We start from the raw sequence: 17,929 nt of genomic DNA, 5'->3' as shown, positions 1-17,929 counted from the left end.
GGCGCATGGCAGAGCTCAGAAGGGAAGGAGCGCCGTTTGACTTTTTAACTGCAAAATTCGCTGGAATTCAGATCGGACACCATGTCACTTTTGGAGAGTCCCTGATGTGCCAAAACAGTGGAAACCCCCCACAAATTACACCATTATGGAAACTAGACCTCACCAAGGAACTTATATAGATGTGTGGTGAGAACTTTGAACTCCCAAGGGCTTCACAGAAGTTTATAACGTACAGCCGTACAATTAAAAAATCATATTTTTCAAGAAAAATGATCTTTTCACCCCTAATTTTTATTTTCTCAAGGGTAACAGGACCCCAAAAGTTATTGTGCAATTTGTCCTGAGTACGCTGATACTCCACATGTGGGGGGTAAACCACTATTTGGCCGCATGGCAGAGCTCAGAAGGGAAGCAGCGCCATTTGACTTTTTGGCTGGAATTGAGATTGGAAGCCATGCCGCGTTTGGAAAGCCCCTGATGTGCCAAAACAGTGGAAATCCCCCAAAAATGACACCATTTTGGAAACTAGACCCCCCAAGGAACTTATCTAGATGTGTGGTGAGAACTTTGAACCCCCAAGGGCTTCACAGAAGTTTATAACGTACAGCCGTAAAATTAAAAAATCATATTTTTCCACAAAAATGATCTTTTCACCCCTAATTTTTATTTTCCCAAGGGTAACAGGATCCCAAAGGTTATTGTGCAATTTGTCCTGAGTATGCTGATACCCCACATGTGGGGGGTAAACCACTATTTTGGCGCATGGCAGAGCTCGGAAGGGAAGCAGCACCATTTGACTTTTTTGGCTGGAATTGAGATTGGAAGCCATGCCTCATTTGGAAAGCCCTTGATGTGCCAAAACAGTGGAAATCCCCCAAAAGTGACACCATTTTGGAAACTAGACCCCCCAAGGAACTTATCTAGATGTGTGGTGAGCATGTTGAACCCCCAGGTGCTTCACAGAAGTTTATAACGCCCGGGCGTGAAAATAAAAAAATCATATTTTTTCCACAAACATGATCTTTTAGTCCCAAATTTTTTATTTTCCCAAGGGTAAGAGGAGAAATTGGACCCCAAAAGTTGTTGTCCAATTTGTCCTGAGTACGCTGATATCCCATTTGTGGGAGAAAACTACTGTATGGGCACATGTCGGGGCTTGGAAGGGAAGTAGTGACGTTTTGGAATGCAGACTTTGATGGAATGGTCTGCTGGTGTCATGTTGCCTTTGGAGAGCCCCTTATGTGCCTAAACTGTGAAAACCTCCCACAAGTGACCCCATTTTGGAAACTAGACTAGACTTTTGGAAAAAGTTGTCCAATTTGTCCTGAGTACGCTGATATCCCATATGTGCGAGAAAACTACTGGTTTGCGAGTGTCATGTCGCGTTTGGAGAGCCTCTGATGTGCCTAATCTGTTGAAACCCCCACAAGTGACACAATTTTGGAAACTAGACCCCCCAAGGAACTTATTTAGATGTGTGGTGAGCACTTTGAACCCCCAAGTGCTTCACAGAAGTTTAAAACGTAGAGCCATAAAATAAAAAAATCATATTTCTTTTCCACAAAAATTATATTTTTGCCCCCAATTTTTTATTTTCCCAAGGGTAACAGGAGAAATTGGACCCCAAAAATTGTTGTGCAATTTGTCCTGAGTAGGCTGATACCCCATATGTGGGGGTAAACCACTGTTTGGGCGCATGGCAGAGCTTGGAAGGGAAGAAGCACCGTTTGACTTTTTCAACGCAGAATTGGCTGGAATTGAGATTAGAAGCCATGTTGCGTTTGGAGAACACCTGATGTGCCTAAACAGTGGAAACCCCCCCAATTCTAACTTCAACCCTAACCCCAACACACCCCTAACCCTAATCTCAACCCTAACCGTAGCCCTAATTGCTCTTTTATTCTATAAACTATTGACAACATGTCTTTGAATTTCCAAGCACTAAATTTTGTATTTATTTTCAGAAAATGAGAAATGGTCAAAATAGCAAAAAAAATGCAGTGCTTGAAGACCTCATATAATGCTAAGAAAACAAGTTCATAATCATTTTGAAACAACAATACTAATGTTTTAGAGAGGAAGGAGTTCAGAAATCAATATTTTGTGGAATAACCATGATTGTTAATCACAGCATTCATGTGTCTTGGCATGCTTTCCACCAGTCTTTCATACTACTTTTGGGTGACATTATGCCCCTCCTGGTACAACAATTTAAGCAGTTCTTCTTTGTTTGATGGCTTATGACTATCCATCTTCTTCTTGATTACATTCCAGAGGTTTTCAATGGGGTTCAGGTCTGGAGATTGGGCTGGCCATGACAGGGATTTGATGTGGTGGTCCTTCATCCACACATTGCTTGACCTAGCTGTGTGGCATGGCGCATTGTCTTGCTAGAAAAACCAGTCCTCAGAGTTGGGGAACATTGCCTGAGCAGAAGGAAACAACTGTTTTTCTAGGATAACCTTGCATGCGGCTTGATTCATGCATCCTTCGCAAAGATTAACCTGCCCAATTCCAGCCTTGCTAAAGCATACCCAGATCATCACCGATCCTCCACCAAATTTCACAGTGGGTGCAAGACACTGTAGCTTGTACTCCTCTCCAGGTATCCGTCTAATCATTAGATGCCCAAGTGTTGGGCAAAGCTGAAAATTAGACTCATCAGAGAAGAGATCACCTTACTCCAGTCCTCTATGGTCCAAATCTTTATGGTCTTTGGCAAACTTCAGCCTGGCTCTCCTTTGCTTCTTATTGATGAGAGGCTTTTTTCTAGCTTTACATGACTTGAGTCCTGCCTCTAGGAGACTGTTACAAACTGTTCTTGCCATACACTTCACCCCGGTCATCCCAGTCAGCGGAGAGTCATTTTCGCCCTCTGCCAGTCTGTAACGTTGTTGTCCCCAACATCTGCTGCTTGACCTTGTTGTAATAAACTGCCGTCTTAGAAATTTTAAGAATAGAGCCAACATGACGCTCACTGTATCCCTCTACTAGTAAAGCCAGAATTGAGGCCTTCTTTTCCGCACTCAAAACTTTTCTTTTCAACTCCTTTGGCATAGTTAAAAGTTATTTTTTCATTCCTATTACTTTTGGGATATTACTAGCACTTGTTTTGCCATCCAGCTTGTCCTATTGCAAGAGGATTGTGAACACTACAGGAGGATTTTTCTTTATTCTTTCCTTCGTTAAATAAGATTTGGTTCAGGTGATCACCTAATCAGAAGCACATTAAGTAGAATGAGGTGTACTCTGGTTGGAATTCAACTGACACTGGAATGGAATAGCTGTCAGACATGTAGAGAAGCTGATTTTTATAAAACTGTGCAGTGGTCTCTTAATTTTTGCCAGAGCTGTATATATGCAAAGTTGTGTAAAAAGTGTTTGTCCCTTCCTGATTTCCTACTCCTTATATGTTTGTCACACTTAAATGTTTCCGATCACCAAATTTAAATATTAGACAAAGATAACACAAGTAATCATGAAATGCAGTTTTTAAATGAAGGTTTCAATTATTAAAGGAAAAACAAATCCAAGCCTACAGGGCCAATTCGCATTAAAATGATGGCCGTTAAGGGGACTTATTCCCTCACTGTCATTTAAAACGGCGATCAGGAATAAGACTGTAGCGCTCCCCAGAGTCGGAACATCTCTGAGGTCTCGGCTACCGGGTGTAGCTTAAAACTTTAGAGATGGTGTTCTTTAGGTGATAAGTTGTATTGGTTTGGTGCCAGACATAGTTTTTAACTTGGTGGCCAAAAAGTTCATTTCTCCATACATTTAGGGAGTCTCCCACATGTCTTTTTGCAAATTCAAAATGAGCCTTACAATTTTTTCTTGTAAATAAAGGCTTTCTTATGCTCACTATTCCATAAAGGCCACCTCTATGGAGTGTACGTCTTATTTTGGTCATATGGACAGATATTCCGGTCTCTGCTTGGGAACTCTGCAGCTCCTTCAGGGTTACCTTTGGTCTCTGGGCTGCCTCTTTGATTAATGCCCTCCTTGCCTGGGCTGAGAGTTTTGGAGGGCAGACCTCACATGGCAGGTTTGTTGTGGCGCCATATTCTTTCCATTTGATGATAATGGATTGGATTTGATGAAGCTCTAGGGGGATTATCAGAGATTGAGTTATTTTTTTTATAACCCAACCCTGACTTGTACTTCTCAACAACTTTTTCCATGACTCATTTGGAGATCTCCTTGGTCTTCATGGTGTTTTTATTTAGTGGTGCCTCTTCCTTAATGGTGTTGTAGCCATTCAGAAAATATTTGTATATACTGACAGACCATATGACAGGCCCGGATTGAGCATCTGCCAAGGCGGGCAGGTTCCCGGTGGGCCGGCAGGTCCACACCACAAAGTGGGCCCCCGGCCCTTTAAATCTTCTGTGTGGAGGACCTATGTGCGCACACTGTCTAGTTGCACGAGCTGACCAGGACCCTTGTCAGCGCTTGCAACTAGACAGCGCGCGCAGACAGGGCCTTCACACAGAAGATTTAAAGGGCCGACGGCCCACTTTGTCATGGACACCTGTGTCAGTGAGCGAGCTTTAACGTTTACCTCAGTGATTTGTGTGTGGCATGGGTTTTTTTCATGCTTTACTTGGGACATGTGTTGAATGGTCATTCACAGGAGGGGCAGCATTTTATTGGACCACATATGTGGAGTATTTACACACATTTAGCCCTGTGCTGATGGTTGTGGTGTGACACAGTGTTTCTTTTTTTGGTGCCTAATATGTCCATCTAGTTTACTGTACATTACAGTATCAGGCTTTTTAGCTGTTCTCTTATCCATTTCTTGCCGTATTTTGTCTTTTTGTGATATTTTTGTACAATAAAAATTATTTACTATTTGCATTTATTCCCTTGTCTCTTTTGGATCTTTATTGTTATATTTATTATTTTACACTTTTTTAAGTGTTCCTATTTTAGATCCATTATTCTTCGGTGTTGTAGTTTGGGCCCGGGGGTATGTCCCAATTGGCCATGTGGACCACTTTGTAAGTTTATAGATAGTGCATGTAGACTGGCCAACTGTGGCTTTTAAATTACCACTGATTGACTTTAGGAACACAGACTACACTTCTAAGTGTACAGAACTAACAATAATGCAATCATTTGTGCACACAGAATATCATCATTATCTACAGCCCATCTCCTGTTTACACGAGATGATGTCCAAATGTCTGCCATGAATGATTTAATCATCGCCATTCGAGCGTTTTACTAATTTATGTGGTGATCGGTTTAGACAGCTTGATAATCGGAATACAAGTAATCCTAGAAACACTCATTCACGATTATCTGTCTAAATGGACCCATACAATGTAGTATCATTTTCTTTTGATTTCCTCTTCTCTTAGGTGGCTCTCGTGGTTCTCGAGATGATTCTTGGTCCACACGTCAAGGGTGGCGCTTTGTACTGAGTGAAGGGATATGGAAACCATTATCACCTATGAATAATCCACGGACGAATCATGCCAGTGCTTCTCTGAATGGGGAAATATATGTAATTGGAGGTTGGCTATTGCAGTAAATATGACATATTCATTGTAGGGACAAGAGTTAAAGCCTAAATAAAAAGCAATACCATTTAGGTCTTCTTCTTTTAATAGGAACCTTACAGGTGGCGGTAGAAGTAGAGTGTTATGACCCTTACAGTGGAAAATGGTCATCGGTGAGCCCTGCACAGAAGTATGTCAGCAATTTTACTGCGGTTGGATGTGGTGGAAAGCTCTACGTGGTTGGATCCTGTGCCATAAAGTACAATGCGTTGACGCTTCAATGCTACAATCCATCTACAGGTACCAGGCCAGGAGAGCTGCTTTTTCTAGTTGGTGTAATATGTAATAGAAATGGCCAGCGCAACAATGTACTTGCTAAGGAGGCATTCCAAAGAGGGTGTCCAGTCCTAGTTGGCAAGAAACCTACACAGGATTACCACTTGCAGAATAAGTGCCTTTCAAACAAGAGGACGGGAAATAGGGCCAAGGGTTATGGTAAAAGAGTGGAGGTAGGAAAACACCAGGCTCATCTGTCCTTATTGGCACAACCCAACACCATAATGCGGGCTCATTTTGATCATTAACCCCATAATGTCCAGAGGTCTTTTTGGCTTCGCATTTTCATTTTTTGCTCCCCTTCTTCCCAGAGCCATAACTTTTTTATTTTTTGGTCAAAATGGCAATGTGAGTGCTTGTTTTTTGTGGTACGAGTTGTAATTTTCAACGACACTATTGGTTTTACCATATCATGTACTCGAAAATGTGAAAAAAAATTCCAAGTGCTGTGAAATTGCAAAAAAGTGCAGCCCCACAGTTGTTTTTTTTTGTTTTACCAAGTTCATATATGCTAAAACTGAACTGCCATTATAATTCTCCAGGTCATTACGAGTTCATAGACACCAAACATGTCTAAGTTCTTTTTTATTTAAGTTGTGAAAAAAATTCTAAAGTTTGTTGAAAAAAAAACAAAATTGCGCCATTTTCCAATATTCATAGCGTCTCCATTTTTCGTGATCTTTGGTGAAGGCTTATTTTTTACATGCCTAGCTGACATTTTTAATGATATCATCTTGGTGCAGATGCGATCTTTTGCTCACCCGTTATTGAATTTTAATGCAATGTTGTGGTGACCTAAAAAAAGTAATTCTGGAGTTTTGACTTTTTTCTCGTTACACCATTTAGCGATCGGGTTAATTCTGTTCTTATATTGATAGCTCGGGCAATTCTGAATGTGGCGACACCAAATATGTGTATATTTGATTATCTTTTTTTTTCTTTAATGGGGCGAAAGTAGGGTGATTTGAACTTTTATATATTTTTTAACATATTTTTTTCAATTTTGCTTTACATTTTACTTCCATGGGAGACTAGAAACTGCCATAATCCAGTCGGCTCTGCTACATACAGGCAATGATCGGGCGGCGGTCATATTAATCTGGCAGTGACAACCATAGAGGTCTGCTGGAGACCTCTGGTTGTCATGCCAACCCATCAGTGACTCGCAATCACGTGACGGGATCATCGATGGGCGGGATTTCTGGCATGCTTGCCGGAAGCGTGAGTTAAAATGCTAGTGTCAGAGATTGACAGCGCTATTTAACTAGTTAATAGCCGCGAGTGGATCGTAATTCCACCCGCGGCTCTTAGAGGCACATGTCAGCTGTTCAAAACAGCTGACATGTGCCAGAAAAGATGTGGTCTCAGCGCTGGAGCCCACGTCAAAGAGGAGTCCGACATCGGTGTACATCTACACCCGATGTCGGAAAGGGGTTAATATGGGGACCAGCCAGTGGCGTGTCTAGAGTCCCATAGGCCCTAGGGCAAAATTTGGACCTGGGCCCCCGCATCCATGTTGGTCAGATGTAAGAGTATTTGCAGCGTTCTAGATCCTATAAAATGCAAAACACAAGCTGCGGAGACACCATCACATGTTTCTCAACGCAAGCAATGACTAGCCAGGTCTTTCCCCGGGAAGGAACAACCACGGGAAGGGCAGTCTCCAGTGAAAGAAACCACCTATGCCAAAACTTTTCCATATTTCCCATAAGGGATGGGGGCATTGCTCTAGAATCACTGCGTTGAGAAACATGTGATGGTGTCTCCGCAGTGTTGGATGTTGATCTCCATGAGTTCACTCATCCTCATTTTTCACTAGATCCTATAAAGACATACATGTAATAGTGTCTCCATCATGGCACCTTTCTGTAATAATGTCCCCAATCCTGGGTCCCTTTCTGTAACAATGTCCCCCAGCCTGTCACCATCCTGTAAGAATGTATACCATCCTGAGCCACTTTCTGTAATAATGTCCCCTATCATGGTCCCTTTCTGTAATAATATGTCCAGTCCTGGCCTCTTTCTATTATAATGTCCCCCGTCTGTAATAATGTCTCTCATCCCACTTTAACATCTCCTGTCCTGGGCCTTTTCCTGTTAAAATGTAGCCCATCCTGAGCCCCTTTCAATAATAATGTCCCCTTATCTTGCTCTCCGTCCTGGTATAATGTCCCATGCCCCTTACTGGGCCCATTATTGTAATAATGTCTCCCATCCTGGCTCTTTCCTGTAACAATGTTCCCCATCCTGGTATAATGTCCACCATCATGGGCCCCTTACTGGTATAATGTCCCCCTAATCTATAATAATGTCCAACATCCTGGGTTCCTTCCTAGTATAATAAACCCCATTTTGGTATAATGACAGCCATCCTGGGCCCCATTCCTTCCTAATATAATGAACCCCATCCTGGACACCATTCTAGTATAATGGCCACCATCCTGGGCACCTTCCTAGTATAATGACCACCATCCTGAACACCATTCTGGTAAAATGACACCCATCCTGGCCCCTATTCTTGTATAATTAATGACCCTTATCCTGGAACCTTCCTTGTATAATATCCCCCATCTTGGGCCCTTTCCTGGTATAATGACAACCATTATGCACCCTTCTTGGTATAATGACCCCCATCTTGGACTCTTAATTGGTATAATGACCCTCATTCTGGTATAATGAACCCTATCCTTGGTCCCTTCCTTGTGTAATGTCTTCCATCCTGGACACCATTCTGGTACAATGACCTCATCTTGGGCCCCTTCGTAGTATAATGACCTGCATCCTAGACCACATTTTGGTGTAATGTCAACCATCCTGGGCCCTTTCATGTATAATGACTCCCATTCTAGGCCCCTTTCTGGTCTAATGACTCACATTTTTGATCCCATTCTGGTATACTGACATTCATTCTTGACCCCTTCGTAGTATATTAAGCCCCATCTTAGATCACATTCTGGTATAATGACAGTTACCTTGGGTCCTTTTCGTGTACAATGACTCCCATCCTCGGCCTCTTCCTGTTCTAATGACTCCCATTTTGGACCCCATTCTAGTATATTGACCCCTATCCTGGGCGTCTTCCATGTATAAAGACCCCCTTCCTGTGCCCCTTTCATCTATAATGACCCCCATCCTGGGCCCCCTCCTGACATAATTTCCGTTTTATTTCAAAAACATAAAAAATAAACGTTTCTTCTTACCTTCCTGTTCTCCCACGACAAGTGTCCTCTTCTGTAGTCAGTAGCTGACATCAGTATGCTAACACGGGTAGCGCATAACGTTAATGCCATGCGCTGCTCATGACTGGCAAGCCGACGTCAGTTGTCAGCCTCTGATTGGTCGGCAGCATGTATTGCTGTGCAGGGAGCTAGAGGGTCCTTGCACTGCAATACGCTTCTGGTGAATTAGGAGCTGGTGTCGGTGGGCCCCCTTCCTGCAGTGGCACAGTTGTGGTTGCAGTCTCTGCGACCGTGATCGTTATGCGCACTAATGGGGCCTATCTCTTCTATGTACCCCATTGCATTTAAGTTAATAGGCAAAATTTGCTGTATTTTAATTCATTTTCTCAAAAAACGATTACCGTATGTCTACATTATGCATATGTAGGTAATGATTACGCTTCTTGTGACCTACAGATGGCTGGTGTGTCATTGCATCTCCATTTATCCCAAAGTACCTGTCCTCTCCTTGCTGTTGTGCCCTCGATGGAGCCGTGTATCTTACTGCTGATAACACCAAAAAAGTTTATATGTATCTTCCAGAGATTAATCTGTGGAAAAAAGTGAGTATGGTTATGTAAAGAATTGTTTTGATTTTATTGAATCAACTTGATTAAAGAAGATCCATTACCTAGTTTCACAATGTAAACTGTACACATAGATCTCTCAAATCTTAAGACGCTAGTGAACTTATTTTGAAAATTCATGTCAAAATGGCTGTATAATCCAGTATAAACCTTTTCCCTGACCGATAATAAATCAGCGACATACTACTAGAATCATGTAGAAAACTTATACCTTCTAGTAATAAAATGTGCAGGAATAAATATAAACCATTATGGATAAATAAGACCGCACAAAGTTTAAGAAGTCAAAAACAAAGGGCATTCACACTCCAGAAGGCCGAATATAAAGTTTAACACAATAAGAAATGTGCCTGCGTCTGAGCAAATTAAACATTGCTAAACTCTCCAGGGCCAGATGGCATTCATCTAAGGATATTACGGTAACTGAGCTCAATAATTTACATCTCATCTTAGACTCTCTTGTAATAGGATTGGTGCCATAGGAATGGAAGATGGCTGACATGGTGCCAATATTTAAGAAAGGTAAGAAGTAGTAATGAGCGTGCACAAAAAATCTTGAGAGCTCGGTACTCAAATTGTGCAGGTCGGACGCTCAGAAGGGCTCGACTCAAGTAACGAGTATAATGGAAGTCAATGAGAAACTCAAGCATTTTTCCGGAAACCCTAACAGGAGGCCTGGGCAGGCAGTAAAGTTACTGAAATAGATGGAATCAGCACTCATAGAATGGGAGCAGCAATGGGGAAGATGCCTAGAATCATCTCTGACTACAAGGTCACTGCTTTGAAGAATTTTGTCAAAGTATTACTCCACTTTTATGGATTGACAATAAAGCATACAAAACCGAAGATAAAATGGATTTTACAGGAAAAAAATATTAGGACACATTATTTCCTGTGTAATGACTTGTATATAAGACAAACTGAAAAATAGAAAAAAAAGACACCTCCTCCATCGCCTGTGACTACAGTAGATGACATAATAGATGGGGAAATAAAAGTACACCCACCGGTAGTCACCGGTAAATGTAATTTTAACATTTTATTACCTTATCTGAGCATTTGGTGTGTGTGACATGGTCAGACACATCCTGTTTAATTTATGAAGGAGGGACTCTGAAACTCACAAAGCCTATGTGGACAATGCAAGAACTGCCAAAAATTAGATGGAAGAGGGACTCCAATACACCTTGTAATAGACATAAAGGAGGGCCTCATGCACATTCATAGACTCATAAAGCCTATGTACTAATTGCAAGGTTGCCAAAAATTAGGAGAGACTGCAATACACCCTAAAAGACACATACAGGAGGGCCTCTGAAATTTTTTTTCCCATTTTTAAGGAATGGGACTCCTAGACAGGTAAAGCCTATGCACTAAGTGCAAGAGATGAAAATATTTACCCCTGTGGGGTATATATATGTAAAAGAATTGTGGAGGTAGGCCTTATTCTGTAAAAATTATGAAGGAGGGCATCATAAACACTCTAGAAAAATTATGAGTGAGGGCCGCCTGATGACCCTCTAAAAAATTCTGAGTGAGGGCCACCTGATGAACCTCTAAAAATTTTGAATGACAGTCACCTGATGATCCTGTTGATGTGGTGGAGGAAGAGGACACATCCTGGAAAAATTAAGAGTGAGGGCTGCCTGATGACCCGCTAAAGATTTTGAGTGACTGTCGCCTTTTGACCCATTAAAGATTTTGAGTGAGGGCAGACTGTAGGAGGTGGAGGAAACCCTGATGGAACAGGGGCACACAATCCTCAGCGTTGGTAGCACATGTGCCATCCTAGGGTTTGACTCTGTCTCGGTCGCCACAAGGTTCACACATTGTGCCCTGGAAACGTGACATCCCTGGCCACAAGCACTTGTCCATGTGTTTGTCATTAAGTGGACCTTTTCAGTACCTGCGTTAGTCAGGGCACAAGTCATGTTATGGGACACGTGTGGGTGTAAGGCAGTGACAGTACACCTGGAAAAATGTGGTGTCTGAGGACAAAGTATCTAGGGATGGCCACCGCCATGAGGTTGCGGAAAGCCTCAGTCTCCACAAGTCTAAAGAGAAACATTTCCAGGGCAAGCAGTCTGAAAATGTGCCTGTTTAGTTTTTTGGCCTGTGGGTGAGTGGCTGAGAATTTCCATTTGCATTCCAAGGCCTGGGGTAGGAACAGCTGAACGCTGCACGGGGACAAAAAATTGGACGTGGTTGCTGATGGTGCCTGTGAATGTGCAACAGATGTAGGGTGGGAGGGATCTACGCCTGAGTCCGGGACAGGGGAATAGCAAGCATGTAGCACAGGGGAAGAGGCAGTGGTGTCACCTGCAGAAACTGATTGTGGACCCAGGCGTTCGGCCCACCTAGTCTGGTGCTTTGATGACATGTGCCTGAGCATGCTGGTGGTGGTCAAGTTGGTAGTTGTCAGGCCCCTGCTGATCTTGGTACGGTATAGGTTGCAAATGACTGTTCTTTCTTTAAAAAAGTGCCCGACTGGGGAACACCTAACCCTTGGCATGGGAACTTGTCTTCCTCTGGCCACCCCACTGCCTATTCCTGCCTGTTGCAGTGCTGCTGATCCCTCCCCCTCTGCGCTGCTGTCTTCACTCTGCATGGCACCTTTCAAGATTGGGTCAGTGACTTTATCATCCACCCCCTTGTCCACTTCCCCATTGCTGCACTCTTGTCTTCCTGACTTGTTGATTTAACATCATTTGTTGGTAACTGTGACTTGCCATCATCTGTCTCATGAGACTAATTGCCGTTCCCCACGTCATCGTCTTCTGATCGCGGCTGCTCAAATATTTGGGCATCACGACACATGCTCTCCTCATGTCCCTCTTAACACGTGCAGGGTGAGAGGCCAGAATCAATAAATGGAAATGTAAAGAGCTCCTAGTAGAGTCCAAGGGTGGGATCATTAGTCTCCTGGGACTCGCCATGGTGGGAGTAAGGAGGCTCAGGGTGAGGATTATGTGGTCCAGACTCTTGACTAGTAAGACTGGACCATGTTGAAGACAGGGTGGTGCTGGGAAAACTGTAAGCATTATCTGCCATCCAACTGACCACCTGTTCGCACTGTTCCAGCTTCAAGAGTGGTGTCCTGTGCCACCATGCAAAGTGGGAAAGAAAGCTAGGTCTCATGGATGAGCGTGTTTGTGGAAGTTCCACAGCAGGTACAGTTTCACCTGACCCACAGCCTCAGCCTCTGTTTGCACCATCAGCAGCACGTCCACTTCCCCACTCACGCACACCTTGTGCATTTTAACTTAGGTATATAATATATGCCTACAAAGTTTGCAGTAATAATAGGGAAATGAAAATATGTAGCCCTGAAAAGGACTTTTCATTTAATGGTACATCAGAGGTATACAAGTACTGCAATAGCAATAATAAACCATGCCTTACATGCTGCCTCTCATCCAAAACTATCCCTCCTCCACCAGCTATCTCTACAATGAATGCAGGTAACAGCTGTTTTACTAGAGAAAGGACAGTTTGTAGCCCTGAAAAGGACTTTTCTTTTAATGGTGCAGCAGCAGCAGTATAAAAGTAATGCAACAGCAATATTAAATACTGTCTATATGCCTGCTCCAAAATAGGCTCTCCCTCCTATAATAACAACTCTCCCTGAACTGCTTCTAGAGGACAGTGTGCCGAGAATTGCGTCACAGGGTTTTATATAAGACCCTTTGATGCTATGTGGCCAGCCAATGACAATAATGCCAGTAGCCAACAATCATCCATGTTTGCTTGGTCTTAGTACAGACTCTTCTCTTATCTCTTTTTAGCATTGAAGCAAACGATAGCCCATGCTTGGAAAAAGCACATATGTCATTCCCAGAATTTCTAGCCCATGTAGATAACTCTAAGACCAATCAGCAACCTACAAGTATCTTTATTGAGACTCACTTTAAATGTTTCAAAATCTGGACCTTGTGCATAACATACGCTCATCCACATCTATCATCCTCATCCCAGCCTGTCCTTCGGCAAATTATGTAACATAACACATCACAGCAATAGCAACTTCCGGTTAATTACATCTCATTGTCTGTTTGCCACCTCCTCATTACACTCACCTACCTCTCATACCTCCCCTCCCACCATTTTTTTCAGGTGTTTTGTTCTAATTGCGCTCATTTTACTATACTGATGCTAAATGCCTATGTTTCTTTTTGGAATTACTGCAACATGATTGTGTACAAATGGAGGAAATTCAAGACCATTACTATCCTCTGCATGATTAGTTAACAAACAAAATCATTTGAAGAGCAAGGTGCATAATATTCCTTGAGATCACAAAGGAACCTAAGGTAACCTCTAAGCAGCTAAAGGCCTCTGTCACATTAGCTAATGTTAAAGTTCATGAGTTCACAATCAAGAGGACATTGAACAAGCCACTTGCTCACTAAAGGCCCCGTCACAGTAGGCGACTTACCAGCGATCCCGACACCGATATCAAGGTGTCAGGATCGCTAGTAAGTCGCTGTGTGATCGCTGGTGAGCTGTCACACAGACAGCTTCACCAGCGATCAGCACAGCGATGCCGAGCGCCCGGCATCGCTGGCCATCCCTGTAAAAAATAGAATCACAATAAAAAATATAGTTATTCTCACCTTCCGACGTCCCGTTCAGCCATCCTGCCTCTCTCCACGCTCCGGTTCCAGTGATCCTTTGTGAGAATGACCGCGAGATGTCACGGTGTTGAGGGATAACAAAGTCTCGCGGTCATTCGTGCAAAGGATCACTGGGACCGGAGCGTGGAGAGAGGCAGGATGGCTGAACAGGACGTCGGAAGGTGAGAATAACTATATTTTTTATTTTTTTTAATATTTTTTACACCTGATCGCTGGTCTCCCGCCTGTCACACACAGCGATCAGCGATACCAGCAGGGGGGCCGCTCGCTGATCGCTGTCACACACAGCGATCTCGCTGTGAGATCGCTGTTGTGTCACAAAGGTTGTGACTCAGCAGCGATCTCGCTACCGAGATCGCTTAGTGTGACGGGGCCTTAAAAGAGAGACCTTTAGAACTTGAATCAAGCAGATCATGGGAGAAAATCAACCAACGTAAGAGGTGATGCAGTGTTGTAGACAGGAATGGGTTATAATTCCTTCAAGCCGATGTGCAGGACTAATCAACAGTCACCAGAAACATTTATATGCACTTATTGATGCACAAGGGAGTCACAAAAGTTACTGAAAGCATAGGTTCACAAACATTTGCCACTCAGAGACATGTGATATTGGATATATACTTTGCTCAATAAAAATTAGACAATATCTTGTATTTTTGACTCACATGTTTGATTTTGGTTCAAGTTATCAAGTTTTAAGACTTGTGAGAAAATCTGATGTAGTTTTCGGTCAAATGTATTCAGAAATCTGGAAAATTATGAAGGGTTCACAAGTTCATATGTACCATTCTATGCCTATGAGGCTGTTGAGTTCAGGTCAGGAGACCCAAGGCCGGTGTGGACATTGTGTACAAAAGTGAAATGTGTGAAACTGGTTACATTGAGAGTTATAATGATTAGCATAGAAGTCAACTTCCAGACATGGCAATATGGAAAAAAAAAAAAGCACAACCAAATGATTGTCAATGTTCTGTTCTTTTTCACTCTCAGGTACAGTTATTACACACTCTTCATGAGAACGGAGGTATGACCACTGTTGGTTCTAGGATGTACGTGACAGGCGGTCATTGGCATGGTATGGCTCGAGAGTACAGTGTGGTGATGGAGTCATATGACAGCAGCTCAGACACTTGGACTCGAGAAGGTGCTTTGCCAAACCGTTGGATGTACCATGGTACATCTGCCATCTTTATGGACACCTCCAATTGGACAAGTGTATTCCAAGGACAATCACATATGGAAGCTTGATTGAAAGTCACCCAAATTATTTTTTTAATGTTTTAATATCTATGGAATTCAAGATTCTGACACAGAACTGAGGTCAACCATTTTGATTTGCTTACAACCTTGCTGTTTCATGATGTATTTCCTAAATCTGTCGTACACACTGTCTGAATATTTCCAGGCGAATTCCATTTAAACGGATTACTGTTTGATCTACATTAATATATTACATTTTTTTATCAATTTGAATTTTTATAATTTCAGTATAGCATGTAGCATAGGATGATTTATATATAAATATGTGGTGTTTATTATTTCAAGCTTTCTACCATTTACAAAGAAGCAAATCAAAAGATACCGGTATGTGCCTTAAGGCTTATGTTTTTGCATTTCCTTAAAGGGGTTTTCGAAGAATAGAAAAAAATAACTAAAGGAAATGTCATTATAAATATATTCCTACTTTTAATTAAGATCACAATTGTTTTGTCTGGAGAGTTAATCACTATAGAAAAAACTGGCCACCGCCTTGTTAAACTGACAGGAACCTGTCCTAGAATGTTAGATCAGATGCCGGATGAGGCTCTGCTGCTGGGACCTGGAAGTTTGAGCGGCATTTTCTTACATCAGCAACTCTATTAGTACTAGAACAGCGCATCTTTCTACTCATTGTGGAGGGCAGAGCTTCCTACTCACAGGCCGCTGTATCAACGTTCTGGGACAGGTTTCTTTCAGGGAAACAAGGTGGCGGCCATTTTAATCCTATACTGATGTCCTCCCTAGACAAAACGATTGTGATTTGCTAATTAAATGTATTTGGGAATTTATATATAATGACATTTCCTTGAGCTATTTAGTTTTTTCTATTCCCAGAGAAGCAAAGGAACTTGCTGTATCCCAAAACGCAACCAACCTGCAGATATAGGGTTTATTTGAAAGTTAATAGCGTTATAATGTTGTCTGGCTGCCTTGCTGGAAGTGTCGCAACCAGAAGACAATTAACTACTGTATATTCCTACTGGAAGCCATCGGCTTTCAGTCATAGAGGTATGCACAGAACGGCTACAAACAACACTCGGTAAACATATACAAGTGCTTCACACAAAAGAATATCATCAGTTCTTCAATACAAAAAGTGAAACTCATATATTATATAGAGTCATTACAGACAGACTGATCTATTTCAAGTGTTTATTTCTGTGAATGTTGATGATTATGGCTTACAGCCAATGAAAACCAAAAAGTCCTTACCTCAGTAAATTAGAATACTTTATAACACCAGCTTGAAAAATTATTTTAACTACTGAATGTAAGTTCAGTAAATGCACTCAGTACTTGGTTGGGGGCTCTTTTTGCATCAGTTACTGCATCAATGCGGCGTGACATGGAGGCGATCAGCCTGTGGCACTGCTGAGGTGTTATGGAAGCCCAGGTTGCTTTGATAGCAGCCTTCTTCAGCTTGTCTGCATTGTTGGGTCTGGTGTCTCTCATCTTCCTCTTGACAATACTCCATAGATTCTCTATGGGGTTAAGGTCAGGTGAGTTTGCTGGCCAATCAAGTACAGTGATACTGTTGTATTTAACCAGGTTTTGGTACTTTTTGCAGTATGGACAGGTGACAAGTCCTGCTGGAGAATGAAAGAGGGAGGCATGAATTGCTCTAAAATATCCTGACTGCGCTGACTTTGGTCTTGATAAAACACAGTATATGTACACCAGCAGATGACATGGTTTCCCAAACCATCACTGATTGTGGAAACTTCACACTAGACCTCCAGCAGCTTGGATTCTGCATGGAGGGAGGTCTTGGAGCTGCCACGAGATGAATCTAAATTAGACGAGCCAATTCACATGTGGACGGTGCACGTCCAAGCTAGTTAGCATAGCGGAATCAGGAAAAAAGGAGATTGACGGCACTCCAGGAAAAAAGCAAAAAATATATTTTATTGTGGCAAATTAAGCCATATTATAATCAAGTTGCCTGACGTGTTTCGAGTGCCTGGTGTGCACTCTTAGTCATAGGAGTAAGAGTGCACACCAGGCACTTGAAATGCGTCAGGCAACTTGATTTTAATATGGCTTAATTTGCCACAATAAAATATATTTTTTTCTTTATTCCTGGAGTGCCGTCAATCTCTTTTTTTCCAGCTTGGATTATGTGTCTCTTCACTCTTCACCAAGACTCTGAGACCTTGATTTCCAAATGAAATACAAAATTTACTTTCATCTGAAAACAACACATTGGACCACTGAGCAACAGTCCAGTTCTTTTTCTGCTTGGCCCAGGTAAGACGCTTCTGGCGTTGTCTATTGGTCATGAGTGGCTTGACGCAAGAAATGTGACACTTGTAGTCCATGTCCTGGATACGTCTGTGTGTGGTGGTTCTTGAAGCAATGACTCCAGCAGCAGTCCACTCCTTGTGAAT

The 17,929-nt window shown here is 42.4% G+C and overlaps 1 protein-coding gene across 1 annotated transcript in view; it reads left to right on the top strand.

The window, feature by feature from the left end:
- The window catches only part of KLHL30 (kelch like family member 30), a 65,391-nt gene extending 47,969 nt beyond the window's left edge, over positions 1 to 17,422 (top strand). The window contains exons 5-8 of the mRNA XM_073581330.1: positions 5,367 to 5,522; positions 5,619 to 5,807; positions 9,479 to 9,624; positions 15,273 to 17,422. Coding sequence (XP_073437431.1) covers positions 5,367 to 5,522; positions 5,619 to 5,807; positions 9,479 to 9,624; positions 15,273 to 15,530 — 749 coding nt within the window. The 3' untranslated portion in view covers positions 15,531 to 17,422. The remainder of the gene's footprint in view (positions 1 to 5,366; positions 5,523 to 5,618; positions 5,808 to 9,478; positions 9,625 to 15,272) is intronic.
- The last annotated feature ends 507 nt before the right edge of the window (positions 17,423 to 17,929 follow it).

Source organism: Dendrobates tinctorius, unplaced genomic scaffold, assembly GCF_039654945.1.
Source record: "Dendrobates tinctorius isolate UK_male_01 unplaced genomic scaffold, ASM3965494v1 ptg000069l, whole genome shotgun sequence".
In the NCBI taxonomy this organism is placed as follows: Eukaryota; Metazoa; Chordata; class Amphibia; order Anura; family Dendrobatidae; genus Dendrobates; species Dendrobates tinctorius.
Note: the sequence above shows the minus strand (reverse complement) of the source record. Positions and strands in the feature narration are given on the sequence as shown.